This window comes from Oncorhynchus masou, chromosome 33 (genome assembly GCF_036934945.1).
Source record: "Oncorhynchus masou masou isolate Uvic2021 chromosome 33, UVic_Omas_1.1, whole genome shotgun sequence".
In the NCBI taxonomy this organism is placed as follows: Eukaryota; Metazoa; Chordata; class Actinopteri; order Salmoniformes; family Salmonidae; genus Oncorhynchus; species Oncorhynchus masou.
The window spans coordinates 32018338-32036155 of record NC_088244.1 but is presented as its reverse complement, the minus strand read 5'-3'; the positions used below and the strand labels follow the sequence as shown (position 1 = coordinate 32036155).

At 44.2% G+C, this 17818-nt stretch overlaps 2 protein-coding genes across 12 annotated transcripts in view; both read right to left on the bottom strand.

The window, feature by feature from the left end:
* Nucleotides 1-310: 310 nt before the first annotated feature.
* Nucleotides 311-8835, bottom strand: LOC135528280 (protein FAM110A-like). 10 transcript variants are annotated; one of them, XR_010453530.1, is made up of 8 exons: nucleotides 8657-8835; nucleotides 5334-7100; nucleotides 5100-5122; nucleotides 4379-4623; nucleotides 4124-4269; nucleotides 3724-3778; nucleotides 900-3624; nucleotides 311-666 (listed from the first exon to the last, which is right to left on the bottom strand). XR_010453530.1 is itself a non-coding variant. In XM_064957251.1 (2 exons), exon 2 carries the CDS (start codon nucleotides 6900-6902, stop codon nucleotides 5619-5621), a length of 1284 nt encoding a protein of 427 aa, XP_064813323.1. In that variant the 5' UTR covers nucleotides 6903-7100; nucleotides 8657-8835; the 3' UTR covers nucleotides 5166-5618. The 10 variants fall into 10 exon arrangements, 1 of the variants encoding a protein (XP_064813323.1); XR_010453533.1 differs by having other exon boundaries at nucleotides 900-1754; nucleotides 2867-4269; XR_010453534.1 differs by having other exon boundaries at nucleotides 900-3120; nucleotides 3477-4269.
* A 733-nt stretch (nucleotides 8836-9568) lies between these two features.
* Nucleotides 9569-17818, bottom strand: part of LOC135528278 (protein prickle-like) — a 42056-nt gene continuing 33806 nt past the window's right edge. For both annotated transcript variants that reach the window (XM_064957248.1, XM_064957249.1), the window contains 6 exons: nucleotides 15011-15214; nucleotides 14112-14298; nucleotides 12580-12918; nucleotides 12007-12318; nucleotides 11415-11768; nucleotides 9569-11329 (listed from right to left, as the gene is read on the bottom strand). In XM_064957248.1, coding sequence (XP_064813320.1) covers nucleotides 10860-11329; nucleotides 11415-11768; nucleotides 12007-12318; nucleotides 12580-12918; nucleotides 14112-14298; nucleotides 15011-15214 — 1866 coding nt within the window. In that variant the 3' untranslated portion in view covers nucleotides 9569-10859. The remainder of the gene's footprint in view (nucleotides 11330-11414; nucleotides 11769-12006; nucleotides 12319-12579; nucleotides 12919-14111; nucleotides 14299-15010; nucleotides 15215-17818) is intronic.

Sequence of the window (17818 nt, the reverse complement as noted above, 5' to 3'; positions counted from 1 at the left end):
ACAATTAGCACATTTTAAAAGTGTGTATGTATTAATTATTTGTGAGCTTGGTGTTAATTGTTTCTAGTAAGTATATATATAAGGAATAGCTACGCGAGTTGTCAGGACTGTAATGTTTTCACCAGTTCCTCAATCTAAGTAACATTATTTAAAAAATCCCCATCAAAATCAGTCAATTTAAACTAGAGATATCAGTTTTGAACTGATAACTACAGTATTATGACCACACTATGGAAAGGGGATACTCTCAAGCACACAAGTGTCATGGGATATCTGAAGGTAACCCATACAAACGAATGGAAGTATGGAGGGCATTCAAGGATTTCTCTTTATTTGTACTATTTGCTACATTGTAGAATAACAGTGAAGACATCAAAACTATGAAATAAAACATATGTAATCATGTAGTAACCAAAATCAAAATCTATTTTACAGCCCCTGGTGCGAATCCAGTCTATCACATCCGGCCGTGATTGGGCGTCCCACAATTGGCCCAGCGTCGTTCAGGTTTTGCCGGCATTGTAAATAAGAATTTGTTCTTAACTGACTTGCCTAGATAAGTAAAGGCTAAATAAAATGAAAATAAATAAAAAGGTGGTTGGCGTCTTGACTGACGACTGCATGTTGAGCCTATCTCCTCTATCAGTTGAATGTATGGCTTCAACCCTGAATAGAGGGGAAACAAGAACAGTTAGTGGCCTAGGGCTACACATATTTAATGTTATGCAAATACAAAACATCAAGAGGAAGTGTGCAGCAGGATGTTTGAGAAGAAGCATAAACGCAGGTATGTGTAAGTGAAGGTGTGAGGCAGTAAGTTGGATTTAGAGAGAAAGCTATTGTCAGAGTAAGAGCGCTAAAGCAGCCTCTTAGGAGAGCCAAGAGTGTGAATGACTCACTCTCTGCCTTGCTCTCTCTGGAGCTGGAGGCGTCGTTCCTCGTTGATGCGGTACAGGTGGAAGACCAGCCCGACCAGCAGCAGGGTGATGGGGTACAGGTGGAAGAAGACCAGCCCGACCAGCAGCAGGGTGATGGGGTACAGGTGGAAGAAGACCAGCCCAACCAGCAGCAGGGTGATGGGCACAGGTGGAAGAAGACCAGCCCGACCAGCAGCAGGGTGATGGGGTACAGGTGGAAGAAGACCAGCCCAACCAGCAGCAGGGTGATGGGCACAGGGACAAACAGCACAATCAGAGCAGTCATCATGTCCTCACTTTGTCTACAGGCAACTGCACAGTACACTCTTCAACCTTAAATGGTTCTTCGGCTGTCCCCATAAGAGAACCCTTTGAAGAACCCTTTCTGGTTCCAGGTAGAACCCCTTTGGGTTCCATGAAGAACCCTTTCCCCAAAAGGGTTCTACTGGAATCCAAAAAGACTTGTACCTCGAACCAAAATGTTTTTTCCTATGGGGACAGTTGAAGAACCTTTTTGGAAACCTTTTTTATAGTGTACCCCACAAAGCTGCAGTACAAACAAGCATACAAACAAATGATACACGCATGCATGAACACAACATAAATTGAGATATGGTGATAGAAACATGAAATCAGATTTTACATAATAAGGAGGAGAGAAAGGGAGAGGAGGAGTAGGTGGATGTATGACTCAATGTTAGTCATGGTTGAGATTCCAACAGACAGGCCTCCCCTAGCTTACTGCAGAAGGCGTAGCAGTAGAAAAAAAGTTGCTCCAGGTCCTTGCAGCAGGTTTTTTTCACAGCGAAGTCATCTACCACGTCCGGGAGCATGGACCTACATGAATAATAAGAGACTGGTTCGCAAATCAGACCAAACGCAGATTATGCAACTGTCTGGTGAATCGATTGAAGTGTAAACTGGCCAAGTGTCAAATCAGCATATTAAAATATTCAACACTTGACAGGCTGTCATGGGGGTTTATGAATGAATCATCAAGTCAGCATTTTGTGTGTGTTGAGTGTCATTCAGAGTGACAGAGGCAGAGACAGAACTGGAGCAGAGTACAGTAGAGAGCAGAGACAACCCTAAGCCAGAGTCGTGGCCTTCTAACTGCAGAGTCGCCAAGGCAGCAGGAACACGGTTGCCAAGCTGAATCCTAGCATCACACACGGCCACGAAGACTGGCAGTAAATACGAAGAAAAATAACTATTATTACTGTAAGCATAAACTTGTCATAAAGGGAGAAACAATGTTGTGCTCACAAACCAATGGAGATTGTAATCTATTTCCAAGCCCGTACCAGAGATGGCTGTAACAGTGAAACAGCTGTAGTTGCTGCAATCTGTTAGGACAAACAACCACCCCAGATATTAAACACTAACAAGAGAATGTCTCCTGGCTATAGTTTTTGCCCTTTAATAAGGAATAAGTGGTTAGCTTCCAGAGACGAATACCAGCTACGCAAATATATAAAATCATAAAGAGTATGATATGCCAGATTGGATAAGAATTGTGTTCTGTCATCTGTGTGTTGAGCCAATCAGACCGTCCTTTTGTGGCCAAGAGGGTGTGGGGTGTGTGATACAACTATGTGTGACGTTGACAGAACTATGTGTAGCAACAAGCAATGTCTTACCAGCAGAGACAGAAGGTACAGAACAGTGCAAAGTTCCCCAAAGACATCTAAGGGACAAATGTGCATTAGTTGACTCAAGATTGTCATTTTTTGTTGATCTATTTGGATGCAGTCCAGGCAAGGATTTATGTAGAAGGCAAGTGCAGCAAAGAGAAAGCCAAGGCCCAGTCATTGGCAAGGAACATGGCACACTAGCATATTTAGAGTGGAGAGATAGGACACACCCTATCCACACTAGAGGGGAGCTGGAGACAAAAATCAGAGAGAGGTGTTTGGTATTGTAGAAAACTGAAGAAAATACTTACTCACCATGACATGTCATAAGTTACTTTAGTTCCAAGCCTATCCATTATTTAGTCACCTCCCAGCTCTAGACTCTAACACGTTCTACTGAACCTTAACCTCCCATGTGCTTTGCTCTAGCAGTTCTAAACTGACCACACTAACCCTAACTCCATTGTTCTGACCGTTGACTCACTCCGCAGCTCTTTCACCCCCAGGAAGAGGACAAGGCAGCAGAGGAAGAACAGCCCACCCATGACTAGCACTGAGGTCAGGAAAACCTTACAACAGGGGAAAAATACACAAAACCTCACAGATAAACAAGGCTACACAAACACAAGCCCTTCACATGTATGCATAAAACGCACAGGCCTATGGGTAAACAAACAAGACAAACTCACGTCCTTGAAATGCATACTCCCACATGCACACACACGAATGGCCTTTGTTGTGCTAAGGAAAGTTAATTAGTGTAATATGATATCCCTGGCATTATAGGTAAGTTCACTTCCACAGACAAAGAAACGCTGCTAAACCAACATCGTAGGAGAGCGGTATGAACTTCAGTGCTGGGTTAGGCTAGAGTTTGAGACTGGGAAACATTTACTTGCAGTGTGTCTCAGAGGGGAAGTAGTACCATGGTCTGTAGTAACGGTTTGTGGTGAAGGGGTGTTGTGAGGCAGCTCCTGGCTCTGGTCCAACTGCTGACATGCCCCAGCCTTCTCTGTGTAGAATACAGCCACAACCTGACCCTGAATCAGAGGCCACCAGCTCCACACTGATTCCTATCAGAGAGAGGAGAAACATACAGACCAAGGGACAGGTGAGACTGAAAAACTGAAATGTATGATTTTATCAATTGTTACTGGATATCAAGCTCTTACTGTAGGCTTTGGCAGAGTGTCTCATGCTCAGTGAAAGGGAAGGCACATTAGTACACTGTCAGGAAAGAGACAGAAAACATGGTGAAAAAAAGGAGTTTGTGATACTGTAACTAGAGTCATTCAAGAATTGCACCTTGTAACCATGGTTACACTGACACAGGAAGAGTATGGAAGGCAGTAACCATACCGATGCCCTAAGGAAAGTAAATGGTACTTCTTGTTTCATACAGTCAGGTAATTCTCAAGAAGCAGCGGCAATAACCCTGCAGAGATCAAGCGACAGCCAAGTGATTTGTTTGGGATACATACAGTAGTCATGGTGATACAGACATGGAGCAAGGCAAACAGTGGTTGAGGATGTAGAGGATAAAGACTGGGAGATAGGGTTGGCGGGTCATACTGTGTGTGAAGGAAGAGTAGAGGCTGGATGTCATGAGGGTCTCAAACAGGCAGCTTGATGTGAGGTACCAGGGAACACTGAAGGCTTGAGACATGAACTACAGCAGGACATAGGAGAAGAAACCAAAAGGCATGGAGACAACCACCCTGAAAAACACAAAGATACAGAAAGGGATGCTCTGAGAAGGACAGCTAGAATGGATAGCAATGTCAAAAGTCAATATACAAATGGACGGCATTACTGAGATCCACTAACCATGGCAGGAGTTTGTCAATGGGTGTCAAACCGCTGAGGCTCACTAGCCTGAAGGTAGGGATGGGTCAGTTCCTCTTGAAGGATCAGAGAAACATAGAAGGCCTCAATCTGCAAAAGAGCCAGGGACAGAAAGGACTCCAGGCCAGAGATTAGACAGACAGACACGAGACAGTGGAGTTGACTGACTGACTGGCATGCAGGCAATGAGTAACATTACTGACCTGTAGAACATCCAGCAGGAACATCTGTAAAGCCACACTAAAGTGTTAGAACGCAAAAAGGTGTTTGGGGAAATGGTAGTCCATTGCAAGAGGATGGAGAACCAAATAAATGCTTCTGAAAAATCAAATCATTGTTTCACGTCGTCATTAAATCAGGAGTTGCTCAAGTTCAAATGGAGTAAAAACACACTAAGCCAAATGTTCAACAGAAACTTCATATTGAATTGGACTCCTATGACCTGGTGAAACTCTCCTGTAATTTCACCCAGTCAGTCCCAACTCTCCTGTAATTTCACCCAGTCAGTCCCAACTCTCCTGTAATTTCACCCAGTCAGTCCCAACTCTCCTGTAATTTCACCCAGTCAGTCCCAACTCTCCTGTAATTTCACCCAGTCAGTCCCAACTCTCCTGTAATTTCACCCAGTCAGTCCCAACTCTCCTGTAATTTCACCCAGTCAGTCCCAACTCTCCTGTAATTTCACCCAGTCAGTCCCACATACCTTTTCCCGCTCCAGCTGCACCCCTCGGAAACAGAGAACATGAATGATGAACTCACACACCTCAGATCAGCTTACTTTAACATTGTTAAATGGTATTTATTTAGAAACAGATCATCTGAACATACAGTAACAAAGCAAACCAAAAAGAAAGACTTGTAAAGCCCAGTATGAGACAAAAACAAATATGTTGATGTATTTCTCATTTTTAAAAACAGAACAATTCTGATAACTTACTTGTATTCTGACTGGCTTTTTTTCTTTTTTTTGTCAATAAAAGGTGAAACAGGTGGTAGTACAAAGTACCAAATATCTTGCACAAATGATGTCCAACACTACCACACTGCTTTAACAGACATTTTCTTTCACTATTAGTACACATCAGTCCCTTCCTTTCATTGTCATTGGTTGGTTCATACACCAGTCACACTTCTCCAGTTTTTTTTCTCTGTACAGGAATTATGTTTAAAGTGTACCTCCATATTTTTCTCCCCTGCCTCTATTTACATCAGTCTCATGGCCCTACATGTTGGTGCTCCTGGCAGTATCCTTGGATTGGCGGATACCATAAAGCCACTTGATCACTCTGGCGTTCCTCTCAATGACCGAGACACCATAGGGAGCCGGCTCTGCAGGCCCACCGTTCTCTTCTTCCTCTTCACCCTCATGCCCTGCACACTCTGACCCTGGAGCACTGGCACTGCGGAACTGTGCAAGGGACACAATGTCCGAGCCCGGCCCCTTCAGCACCTGCATCTCCGAAGGGTCCAAACCACACAGGTTGAAGAAGCGCTCCAGGTCAGTACTGGCCCGGGAGTAACGGTCACTCATGTCTGATTTGGAGCGGGTCAGCGAGGGCCGTTTCCTGGAGCTACCGGAGGACAGGCGAGTGACCGACGGGGAGGGCGGAAGTACAGGGTAATTGGCTGGGAACTGAACGGGGGTAGACGGGGAGTTGGGGGTTGGGGTGTGGTCTTGTGGTGGAGGGGCTGGGACTGGTTTAGGAGATGCAGGGCCTGGTGCATAGGTGGTTCGGGGGTGGAAGAGACGAAGAGGTGACATAGCGTTATGGATCTGGGTGTGTGGATGCAGAGCCATGGGCTGCAATGGGAGATGCATCTGCTGCCGTGCTCTGAAGGGCTTCCTCACTGGCATGGTATGGTGGTGTTGGGGTATTACGTCCACTCTACGTATGGTCACTGCAGCAGAACATCCAGAAGGACTTAGTGGGCCAGAGGCATTTATCCTTAATTTGACTGGGGTGGACCATTCAGGGCAGGGGGTCGGGATCCCCTCAGCAGCCCCAGCAGAGAACGGAGAGGGACAGGGAGAGATGGTAGTGGTGGTGGGGCAGTCAGGGGCCTGACTACTCTCCACTGGGTCCATGGTGGGGGAGGTAGGGGGAGTTTCAGCCTCACCCATCCCGTTGATCAGGTTACTCAGGTGTTCCAGGTCCAATGGGGCACTCCCTTGCTGGGTGTAGTTAGAGCGAGAAGGTTGGGTCTTACGGGTTGGCCGTAGTCCGGTAGCAGGGGACATCAGAGGTTTGCGCATGACAGGCGGAGGCACTTTTATTGGCTGCTGCTTGGAGGGGGCCACCTGACTCTTGACGTATTTAGCCTTGTCTGCTGCCAGCCTCTCCACTGCGCTCTGCCTGGGCTCAGCTGCTGCCGCTGTTCTTGGTTGGAGGAGGAGGCGGTTTGGCATGAGGTTGGGGTTGGGCGTCCCAGCAGCCCTCACCGGCTGTGTCAGGACAGGCTGGGGGGTCTCCACAGGCATGCTGGAGATGGGAGTGGGAGGTAACATGGGTTGGGTTGTCCTTGACTCCCGTCTTTCTCCTGCAGTTTTTGGCCACCTAAAGTCAAACTTCTTTGGATGCCATCAGTCCAGAATCCTACTGTCCCCTGAAAGTTGACAGGATTTTGCTCTTGGCGAAATGATTCCTTCTTAGTCCAGTTCCCACGAGATCTCACTTGATCCCTGGTGCCTTAAAGTCTGGATGTTCTGTAGAAAAAGGAGAAACACCATCACACATCAGACAGCAACTTACACACCATCCGATATATGTGTCAGAGGAAAGAGACAACACATACAAGCAAGCAATCAATCAATATAAATTCACAGTTACCTCAAAGACAGATGGAGAGATACAGAGATACTGCCCCAATGTAACTCATACAGCAACTCACACTATAAAGTGCTGTGGTTGATTCAGGGATATTGTAAGTCAACAGTATAATGGCTCCTCCCACTGCACCCACAAAACCCCAGGATGCAGCCAATCACAACACAGAATGTTATACATCTGAATAGAAAAGGGACGGGTCGGATGCAGGCCATTGGCTGCGGGTCCAAACATTTCTCAATTACACCTGGCACCCATCGATCTCAAGAACATAACAATAAACTTCCACACTTCATTTTCATTCATTGTAAGGCCAGTGAAAAGCCTGAGCTTGAGAGAGGACTGAAGAAAAGTGTGGGGGTGGGGGGGCTCACCAGCTGTCAACAAACTATTGTTTGGAAGAATATCCATACACACACCCCAACAGCTGTTAGAGGGGAACAATGCCACTCCATCTTTAAATAAAGCTCCCAGTTGCTAGGGTGTAGTGCTGGGCTTGGGCTTCCTCTAGACTGCAGACCCCAGGGGTGTCTGGTTTGTATTTCTGAAACCGTAACACTTGACCCACCCATCTAGGAGTTGTAGTCAATCATCATCAATTCGTTATCTGAATATTTGTTTTGCTTAGAAGAACACACATTATATTAGGTTTTTTCTACACCAGTAAATTTGCTGAAGATCAGTGACCACAGCAACATAAACATTAACTTGAGAGCTGGATACAAGGGGGTTGGGTCAGGGAAATGATTCCATGTATCTGACCCTACTGGGGAACAAGAAGTTAAGAGTGTAGGCCTGTTCCTATTGTGTGGTGTCATGCACCGTTGGTAGATAAAGTGCAAAGATATCAATGACAAACCAGTATTCATTGCTTTATAAAAGAGGAAGAGTGAGTTTAAAATACACCAATAGTCTGTGACAGACACATTCTCAACATGTTTCTCATTCCACCAGGAGCAACAACTGTCTCACTGCACTCTCACCTGCATGTCCGTATTTCTTTATCTCAATGTTGCTTCTCCTCTCACACTGTACACACAGTACAATGCATGTCAATGAGGGCAGAGGACATTCTATTTTATTAGGCCAAGTTCTCCAAGTACAGTAATACCGAACACAAAGTTCTGTACAGTGGTATGTAAAATAAACATACAGATCCTTCTCGTTCAACCCAGGCTCAAGTCTCAGCTTGTTCCATTTAGGAAGAAAAAACAGCTAACACCATGGGATGACCCAGGAGGTTAATGAGAAAAGACTTGTAGAAACTCACAAGCCAGGTATGTACATGAAACTGAAAGGACCTCTCACACAAACACAGTCAAGGCCTTATATAGGGTCTTGTCCTAGTGTTCTTTGATCCTGTTTGTTTGAAGGCGTTGGTTCCTAGGACACACGCACACTTACTCAGGCTTTTTGCAATCCAATGAAAACTCACCTTTAGAGTGGAAGTAGAATCTTACAGGTCCCCAACGGAACTCTAGGCCTCTCTACAGCTCATCACGCCACAAAGGATAACAACTGTAGAATTCTACTGTAGCGTATGAATGTGTTCCAGAATGGAAGGGAGCAACAGACCAGCCAAACCTGTCAGACGACTCATGTGCTGCTCCTCCTCCTTGTTCTACTCCCTCCCCCACCTGACTACTCTGACCAATCATTCCTACATAAGGAAGTAGACCGGGTTCTTCTGTCACATGACAGTTTCTTTACCTCTAATGATTTATGCTTCAAAGCATGCTGGTGTTTGTAATAATTAACCTGTTAGACAATAACAGACCCATCTCTGATCAGAAGGTCAGTGTGTGGACCATAAACTGTAAAAAGAGGACCGTTGTTGGAGTTCATTGTCAAAATGAAACATAATATTGAAATGAATGAAACATACAGTGTACAAAACATGCTTTTTCCATGATAGATTAACCAGGTCAAAGCTATGATCCCTTATCGATGTCATCTGTTAATGAAGGGGAGGAGACAGGTTAAAGAAGGATTTTTAAGCCTTGAGACAATTGAGACATGGATTGTGTGTGTGTGTGTGCCATTCAGAGAGTGAATGGGCAAGACAAAATATTTAAGTGCCTTTGAACAGGTTATGGTAGTAGGTGCCAGGCTCACCGGTTTGAGTGTCAACAACTGCAACGCTGCTGGGTTTTTTCACACTCAACAGTTTCCTGTGTGTCTCAAGAATGGTCTACCACCCAAAGGACAACCAGCCAACTTGACAACTGTGGGAAGCATTGGAATCAACGTCGAGGCTGTTGAGGGCAAAAGAGGGAGCAACTCAATATTCCGAAGGTGTTCCTAAAGTTTTGTCCACTCAGTGTATATTCTGATATGAAATGAGAAATTGTAGTTTTCAATGAATTTATTTCTCCTAGTACAAAACTTTCAGAAACTGTAGTTTCCTCAAAATCTCTGAAAAGTTCATGATTGTTTAAAAAGGGTTTACATTTCAACAAAAAACATTGAAAACAGGAACCAGCACCCAAGAGTATAAAAATAGACTTGAAGTAAATGTGTTTTTGATCTAAAAATCAATGAATGTACACCATTTCTTTTTTTGAATATCATATGCTCAAAGTATATAGTCTTATTCTATTGTGTTAATAAGTCCTTTTTTGCAAATTTTCCTTACTTTAAAATCTGCATTGTTGGGAAAGGGCTCGTTAGCATTTCACGGCGAAGTCTACACAGGTTGTATTCAGCGCATGTGACAAATACATTTTGATAGGTTGTCAAAACATACACACATGAACATACACACCAACATTCACAGTCCAGGTTTGCACATATAGTCTTTTCAATCTCACTGTGTGGGACCAACACTCTGTTTTGGTTCGCACAGAATATTTAGCCAACTATTTGGTTGAACAAACATTTTATGTGAATAATGATTGGAAATGTGTAACGTTGCATATAACACTCAGAGTAGAAAAAAATGGTATGCTACAAAAACATGAAGTCAGATTCTTAGTTGATATCGGCCTTGGTGAAATAATGTGACTGAACACTGCCAGCACATTATTTTCTGAAGAACTCTCTAATGTGCATGTTTGGAAGCAGAGAGTGAGTGAGAGAGACAAATGCCCATGAAGACCCTCAAAGAAACGTAGAATCTGAGAAGGAATCCCCAAATCTTTCATGTACATTAATTAGATGGTCCTATACAAAAATAGAGATAAGAATAACTTCCCACAATAAATGCTTACATGTTTATACTGGAATGAGCATTCTCTTTCCACAAATTCACTTGAATATAATGTAAAGTGAATTTCTTCACATTTCGGAGTAAATCCTACAACATGCACTGCGGGAACAGTGACATTTTCTTACAGAACTTCCTAGATGGATGCCAGATTCACTCTACTGTGGAAAAAAGTGCCCTGAACAATATACAAACACAAAACATAACATTTATATTTCATATCTGATCCCTCTTATACATCTTACAGTCAGTCACTCTCTCCGTTTCCTCTTGCCTTCTTAGAGTAGTGGTTTAATCTTTGAATGAGTCTGCTGGATAGGAGTGTTGTATTCAAAGTATCCCCACATGTTACAGATTAATATTTATCCTTTATTGTGAAACTGGACATTGGCTTGATCGTTGAAAAACAGAACTTTCACCGTGAGGGTCAAACTTAGGAGATGGCACAGTTTTTGTCTTTGTCCTTTGCACCAAGGCCATTGGCCCTTCTCTTCCTGCTCAGGCTGTCTCTCAACCCCCTGTCCTTCTCTCCTTCAGTATTTCCATCCCTCTCTCCATCCACAGACTGGGGCCTGTGGGTTAGTTGGGGGGGCAGGGGGATAGGCTGCCCCAGGAAGTAACCATCTTCCTCTGAGTCTGAGGAGGAGGAGGAGCAGGTGGAGCAGGAGTCCTCATGTTTATTGTACTGGGTTGGCTGGAGGTTGAGTAATGGGGGCTCTGTGATAACAGGGGAAGAGAGGGAAACACTCTCCCTCTCTCGTCTCCTTTCTAGAGCATCCAGACGGGGCCTGTCTGGCTGAGAGTGACAGAGACGTGTCTCTGTGTCTAGGTGGAGAGTGGAGTCGGAAGCCACACGGCCACGGTTCCACCCCCGCCGTAAACTACGATGTTGGTATGAACCATCTGTGAGGAGACGCAAAAAAATGAAAGACGGTTGGCATTTGTGATGAAAAGGAAAAGAAAAGGAAAAGAAAGTTCAGTCTCTTACCCAGCAGGTCCATTTGAGGTGGAATGCCCCTCTGCATATGTAACCTGCTCCCAAAACCGCCATCCTCTTCCTCTGCCTGTTCTTCATCCCCCTCTCTTCTCTCCTCTTCTTCCTCCTCCTCCTCTTCATCCACAGAGTAGCTGCAGCTGATTGGCTCTCGGAAACTGACCCTGGTTGGCCCACTTCGACTTGATTGGGGGCTAGGGTCAGGGGGGCTTGGCTCTGGCTGGTGCAGACTTGGCCTGATTATCAAATCACAAGACTTGGGTTGAGGGGGCGGGAGGGGCAGAGGATCAGCAGGACTGGGATGGTTTAGTGATGCAGGTAAGGAGGAGTCCCTCGGGGGAGGAAACACTGGGGAGAGAAAACAAATAAAATACCTCCATTTATACATTTAAAAAAGCAAGGGATACAATTTATGCTCAAACAACTCACAATAACAGGAGGGGAGTAAGACTTGGTTACAGATTTATAGAATACTACTCAACTCTTGCTTGTGGCCAATTGTATCTAACAGAGCACCACAGTTAACTTTTTCATTCCGAACAGTCCCAATTTAACTTATGATGCATGTTATTGCCTTGTATAATACCTTGCATAACTTGACTACTTCTCTCCACACAGTTCCCACAGTCCTTTGCAGTAGACGTTCCTCTACTGAAACTGGTGAGGGGGTGTCCCGCATAGCCATTGGGCTCTCCTAAAAACTCCAGACGACTACTGCCTGGATGCTTGCCACATTCTCCAGGGTGCAAACTGCTGAGTGATTGGTCGACAGGACAAGATGGTCCCCAGTTATTGGCTAAGTGACAATGGGGAAGGGGAGAGTAGGACAGTCGGAGGTTAGGATGACCGTTGAGTGGTGGGGGGACTCCATTCGGAACGTTAGTAGAGATGTGAACACCTGTGAGACAGATGAAATGAAGACAAAACACACCTTGTTTAAATAGAAAAGGCTATGTAATCTTTGACCATTTCTAAAATCTATTGTTTTGAGCATGTGATCAAAGTTACTTTGGAGAAAAGAGCCTGCTAAATAAGTAAAATAATCTATGTGCACGAGTATTACAAAGCTGTTACATGCTGGGGAAATAAAAAGGCTCAGGAATGACCTATTTAACATGTAAATGCCATCTGCATCTATGTATGTACAGTAAGCCCCTACGTCTATTTTCCAGTGCAGCATGAATGCAGACTTCTCCTGGGACAACAGGGATGTTGGCTCCCTCTGGTGGTTGCTGTGGGGAGCAGCGCTGCGGCTGCTGGATCTTCTCATCCGTCTCACAGCGTCTGTGCTGAGGAGGCCGGTTCTGGAGGGCTGAGTCACACGAGTCTGAGTTATCTGGGTCCTCTCCCAGAGAGCAGGGCCTGGAGCAAAAGATGAGGCCCCCACGTGGAAGGAAGGGCCGCCCCAGCAAGGGGAGCCGACAGCGGGCACAGCAGAAACACGACTTGGCAGCATGCCAGTGCTGGCCCTCATAGGTCATTTGCCCCTGGTCTATACCTGGAAGACAAAGCGGGTCTAAGAAAATTGTCTGTGTATATGGATTTCTCCCTGTTTGAGTGTGTATACTTCTCTCTGTGCGAGTGGTTGTATACTTCTCTCTGTGCGAGTGGTTGTATACTTCTCTCTGTGCGAGTGGTTGTATACTTCTCTCTGTGCGAGTGGTTGTATACTTCTCTCTGTGCGAGTGGTTGTATACTTCTCTCGGTGCGAGTGGTTGTATACTACTCTCGGTGCGAGTGGTTGTATACTACTCTCGGTGCGAGTGGTTGTATACTACTCTCGGTGCGAGTGGTTGTATACTTCTCTCGGTGCGAGTGGTTGTATACTTCTCTCGGTGCGAGTGGTTGTATACTTCTCTCGGTGCGAGTGGTTGTATACTTCTCTCGTGTGAGTGGTTGTATACTTCTCTCGTGTGAGTGGTTGTATACTTCTCTCGGTGCGAGTGGTTGTATACTTCTCTCGGTGCGAGTGGTTGTATACTTCTCTCGGTGCGAGTGGTTGTATACTTCTCTCGGTGCGAGTGGTTGTATACTTCTCTCGGTGCGAGTGGTTGTATACTTCTCTCGTGTGAGTGGTTGTATACTTCTCTCTGTGTTAGTGGTTGTATACTTCTCTCGGTGCGAGTGGTTGTATACTTCTCTCGGTGCGAGTGGTTGTATACTTCTCTCGGTGCGAGTGGTTGTATACTTCTCTCTGTGTTAGTGGTTGTATACTTCTCTCGGTGCGAGTGATTGTATACTTCTCTCGGTGCGAGTGGTTGTATACTTCTCTCTGTGTTAGTGGTTGTATACTTCTCTCGGTGCGAGTGGTTGTATACTTCTCTCGGTGCGAGTGGTTGTATACTTCTCTCGGTGCGAGTGGTTGTATACTTCTCTCTGTGTTAGTGGTTGTATACTTCTCTCGGTGCGAGTGATTGTATACTTCTCTCGGTGCGAGTGATTGTATACTTCTCTCGTGTGAGTGGTTGTATACTTCTCTCGTGTGAGTGGTTGTATACTTCTCTCGTGTGAGTGGTTGTATACTTCTCTCGTGTGAGTGGTTGTATACTTCTCTCGTGTGAGTGGTTGTATACTTCTCTCGTGTGAGTGGTTGTATACTTCTCTCGGTGCAAGTGGTTGTATATTTCTCTCTGTGTTAGTGGTTGTATATGTTTCCCTTTGTGCAAACATGGACCTGTGTTGTTCCAGTACCTATGTGTTCCCCACAGGTGTCACAGTACTCTGCATAGAGTGACTCATAGCAGGAGCAGCAGTACGGCCGGCACTCTCTCATGATGTACCGCTGTCCTCCCAACGCTGCTTCACACTCAAAACAACAGAAGTGCTTCCTATGCCAGTGTCGGCCCTCTGCCTCTGTACACTCATCAGCTAGAATTATCTGCAGTTCAGAAAGAGAGGAGGAGAGAGGGGGGGGGGGGAGAGAAAGAGAGCGGGTGGAAAAAAGGGTAAGAGGCTCAGCAAATCACATCACTAATGAACATTTCTGGTTCATGTGGAATGACAGCTCTGTTTCTCTGAAAGACTGTCTTTACAGTGTACATCCTCTAAGGACTTGTGAAGGTCAGTCATGACAGACCTATTAGTCTACTTCAACTAATCTCTTAAGTCAGAAATACCAAGGGTCTAAACAAGACTGTGTGGGTGTGTGCGCGCACGTGGAAGAGCGATTTAAAAAGGTGTTTGTGGAACAACAACATATGGCTGTCTCATTGAGGGACTAGATGTTCCTCTAGGGTCTACAGGCATGTAAATCAAATAAAGAAACACTCTCCCAGCCCCGAGTACAAGTCTGCCAAAGATACAAATCTCCTCATACGAGTCAGTGTTAGAACTGGCGAGAGTGGCGATTTGAAAAATTGAGATTTGTAGACAGGTCAGAGAGTGTATAAGCAGAGAGTGGATACATAGTTTGGAGAGCTTTGTGGACAGCACAGGGCCGCACAGTATATGAGCAGACAGCGTACATAGTATGGAGAGATTTGTTGACAGGACAGGGCAGACAGAGTGCATGACTAGACAGTGGACTGGATACACAGTGAGCATATAATTTCTTGAAGGTGGCAGAGTCATGACAGGGCAGAGTCAATCACCTCATCACAGGCTTGGCAGCGTGGTTTGATCCTCTCAGCGTGGTGCCTGCCACAGTAGATCTGTCCATCCTGGTAGAAGTAGATGAGGTCCACCAGCAGCTCAGTACAAGAGGCACACTGGAAACATTGAGGGTGCCAGCAGCTCCCGTGACCCGCCCGGCTGGCAAACACCGCTATGTCCCCACCACAGATCTGTCTGCCACACTGAAACACAGAATGACAGACAAAAAAAATAGGTAAACAAAATGTAAATGAGCATGTGAGAACACAAGTGTATACATAACAGACCTCGGTTCAAATACATCCCAGCTCGCACATTTGGTTCATTGGAAGTTGTGGGTACGTACATTTTTGGTTTCCCATTTGTTCTGGGAACGAAGCCATACTCTTCCTGTCGGGTAAAACTGAACTTAAAAAAAAAAAAAATTAAACGCTCCGAGAACAGAACTAAACATTTTGCCTGTTCTGGGAACGTTTATCTTTAGGTTGCACTGAGGTTCTGAGAATGTTTTACTCTGGTTCCTTGACAGTTTTCCTGGGAGGTTTTATTAACTCTCAGAGAACAAAAAATTAGGTTGTAGGTTTAAAAAAAAAAGAAATTGTCACTGAATGTTTCTATAAGACTTTTAATAACGTTGCTAGCTTATTTTGGGTTAACGTTTTTGAACTCCAAGAACAGATAGGATACATGGAAATTAATTTCCTTACGCATTAATCATGTAAACACATTTTTTTATTGTGACACAGCATCAGTTAGATTCGAATGTATAATCCTCTGTTCTCTATCTATGTAATTAGTTCACTGCGCCACCAGGATGGAGCAAGCCTGACATGTTTTTAGTCTATTCAAAAATACCCCATTTCAAAGGAAACAGGCACTCATTAAGATCAGGTGTGGCCAAATAGTGGGCGAGACCAACATACCTGAATACACTTAACAAGAGAGGATAGTGTGTTTTGTTGATGCTGAGAACGTAAATGTTTTTAAATAACATTATTGGAACGTTCTCTGAACATTAAACATTTTTTGTTTTTTATAGAAAGTCTTAACGTTCTTGGAACATTTTGAGAACATGACTTTAAATAGAACCATAAGGAAACATTATGCAGAAGTACTGAAATTCCCACAGAAGAATGTTTCTTGAAGTTCTCTGAACTATTTGAGACCATTCCCAATGTAAAACCATTTGGAGAACATTCCTAGAACATTAGCAAAATTGTAATTAAAATGTAAACATGTTTCAACTTTTAGGGAGCATTCTGTTAAAGTAATGCTAGCACGCATGGTTGATTTACATCATTGCCCTACTATGTAAACAGAGGACATCCAAGATGGAAAGTTAAGTGGGGTAAGGAAATGTTCAGTCTAAAATTAACAAACTCGTTAATTTATAACAAAACATACATCTGATTAGCTAGACGATTTTGAGTTGATAGCAAGCAAGCTAAAGTTGTAGTGGCTGACTTTCTATGGGCTGAACAATGCAAGCTAACAGTTGCTAGCTAGCTACTGTTGTGTGTATTTGTTTATTACGGAAGGGCTGGTTGCAAACGGAAGGGCTGGGGCGGTCCTACGTAAAACAGTACATCATGATTCATTCAAGTTTACATACAAGTTTTAATGACTCCAACCTAAGTGTTTCAAACACGCCACACATTTCTTGTTAACCTGTTAAATCTATGGGGGCGCTTTTTTGGATAAAAAGACGTGCCCGTTTTAAGCGCAATATTTTGTCACAAAAAGATGCTCGACTATGCATATAATTGATAGCTTTGGAAAGAAAACACTGAGGTTTCCAGAACTGCAAAGATATTGTCTGTGAGTGCCCCAGAACAGGAGCTACAGGCAAAACCAAGATTCAACTGCAACCAGGAAATGAGCAGGATTTTTGAGGCTCTGTTTTTCATTGTCTCCTTATATGGCTGTGAATGCGACAGGAATGAGCCTGCCCTATCTATCGTTTCCCCAAGGTGTCTGCAGCATTGTGACGTATTTGTAGGCATATCATTGGAAGATTGACCATAAGAGACTACATTTGCCAGGTGTCCGCCCGGTGTCCTCCGTCGAAATTGTTGCGTCATTTTCAGCTGCTGGTATTTTTCCATGGGATTCTGAGACGAAAGCAGGCTTCCACGAACGGCATATCAATGAAGAGATATGTGAAAAAACACCTTGAGGATTGATTCTAAACAACATTTGCCATGTTTCGGTCGATATTATGGAGTTAATTTGGAAAAAGTTTGACGTTTTGGTGACTGAATTTTCGGTTTGTTTCGGTAGCCAAATGTGATGTACAAAACGGAGCGATTTCTCCTACACAAAGATTCTTTCAGGAAAAACTGAACATTTGCTATGTAACTGAGAGTCTCCTCATTGAAAACATCCGAAGTTCTTCAAAGGTAAATGATTTTATTTATTTGGTTTTCTGGTTTTTGTGAAAATGTTGCGTGCTAAATGCTACGCTAAATGCTAAGCTAGCTAGCGATACTCTAACACAAATGCATGATTTGCTATGGTTGAAAAGCATATTTTGAAAATCTGAGATGACAGTGTTGTTAAGAAAAGGCTAAGCTTGAGAGCAGGCATATTTCATTTCATTTGCGATTTTCAGAAATCGTTAACGTTGTGTTATGGTAATGAGCCTGAGGCTGAGGCTGTATTCACGATCCCGGATACGGGATGGGTAGTATCAAGAGTTAACAAACTATAGTTTTGGCAAGTGGGTTAGGACATCTACTTTGGGCATGACAAGTCATTTTTCCAACAATCGTTTACAGAGAGATTATTTCACTTAATCACAATTCCAG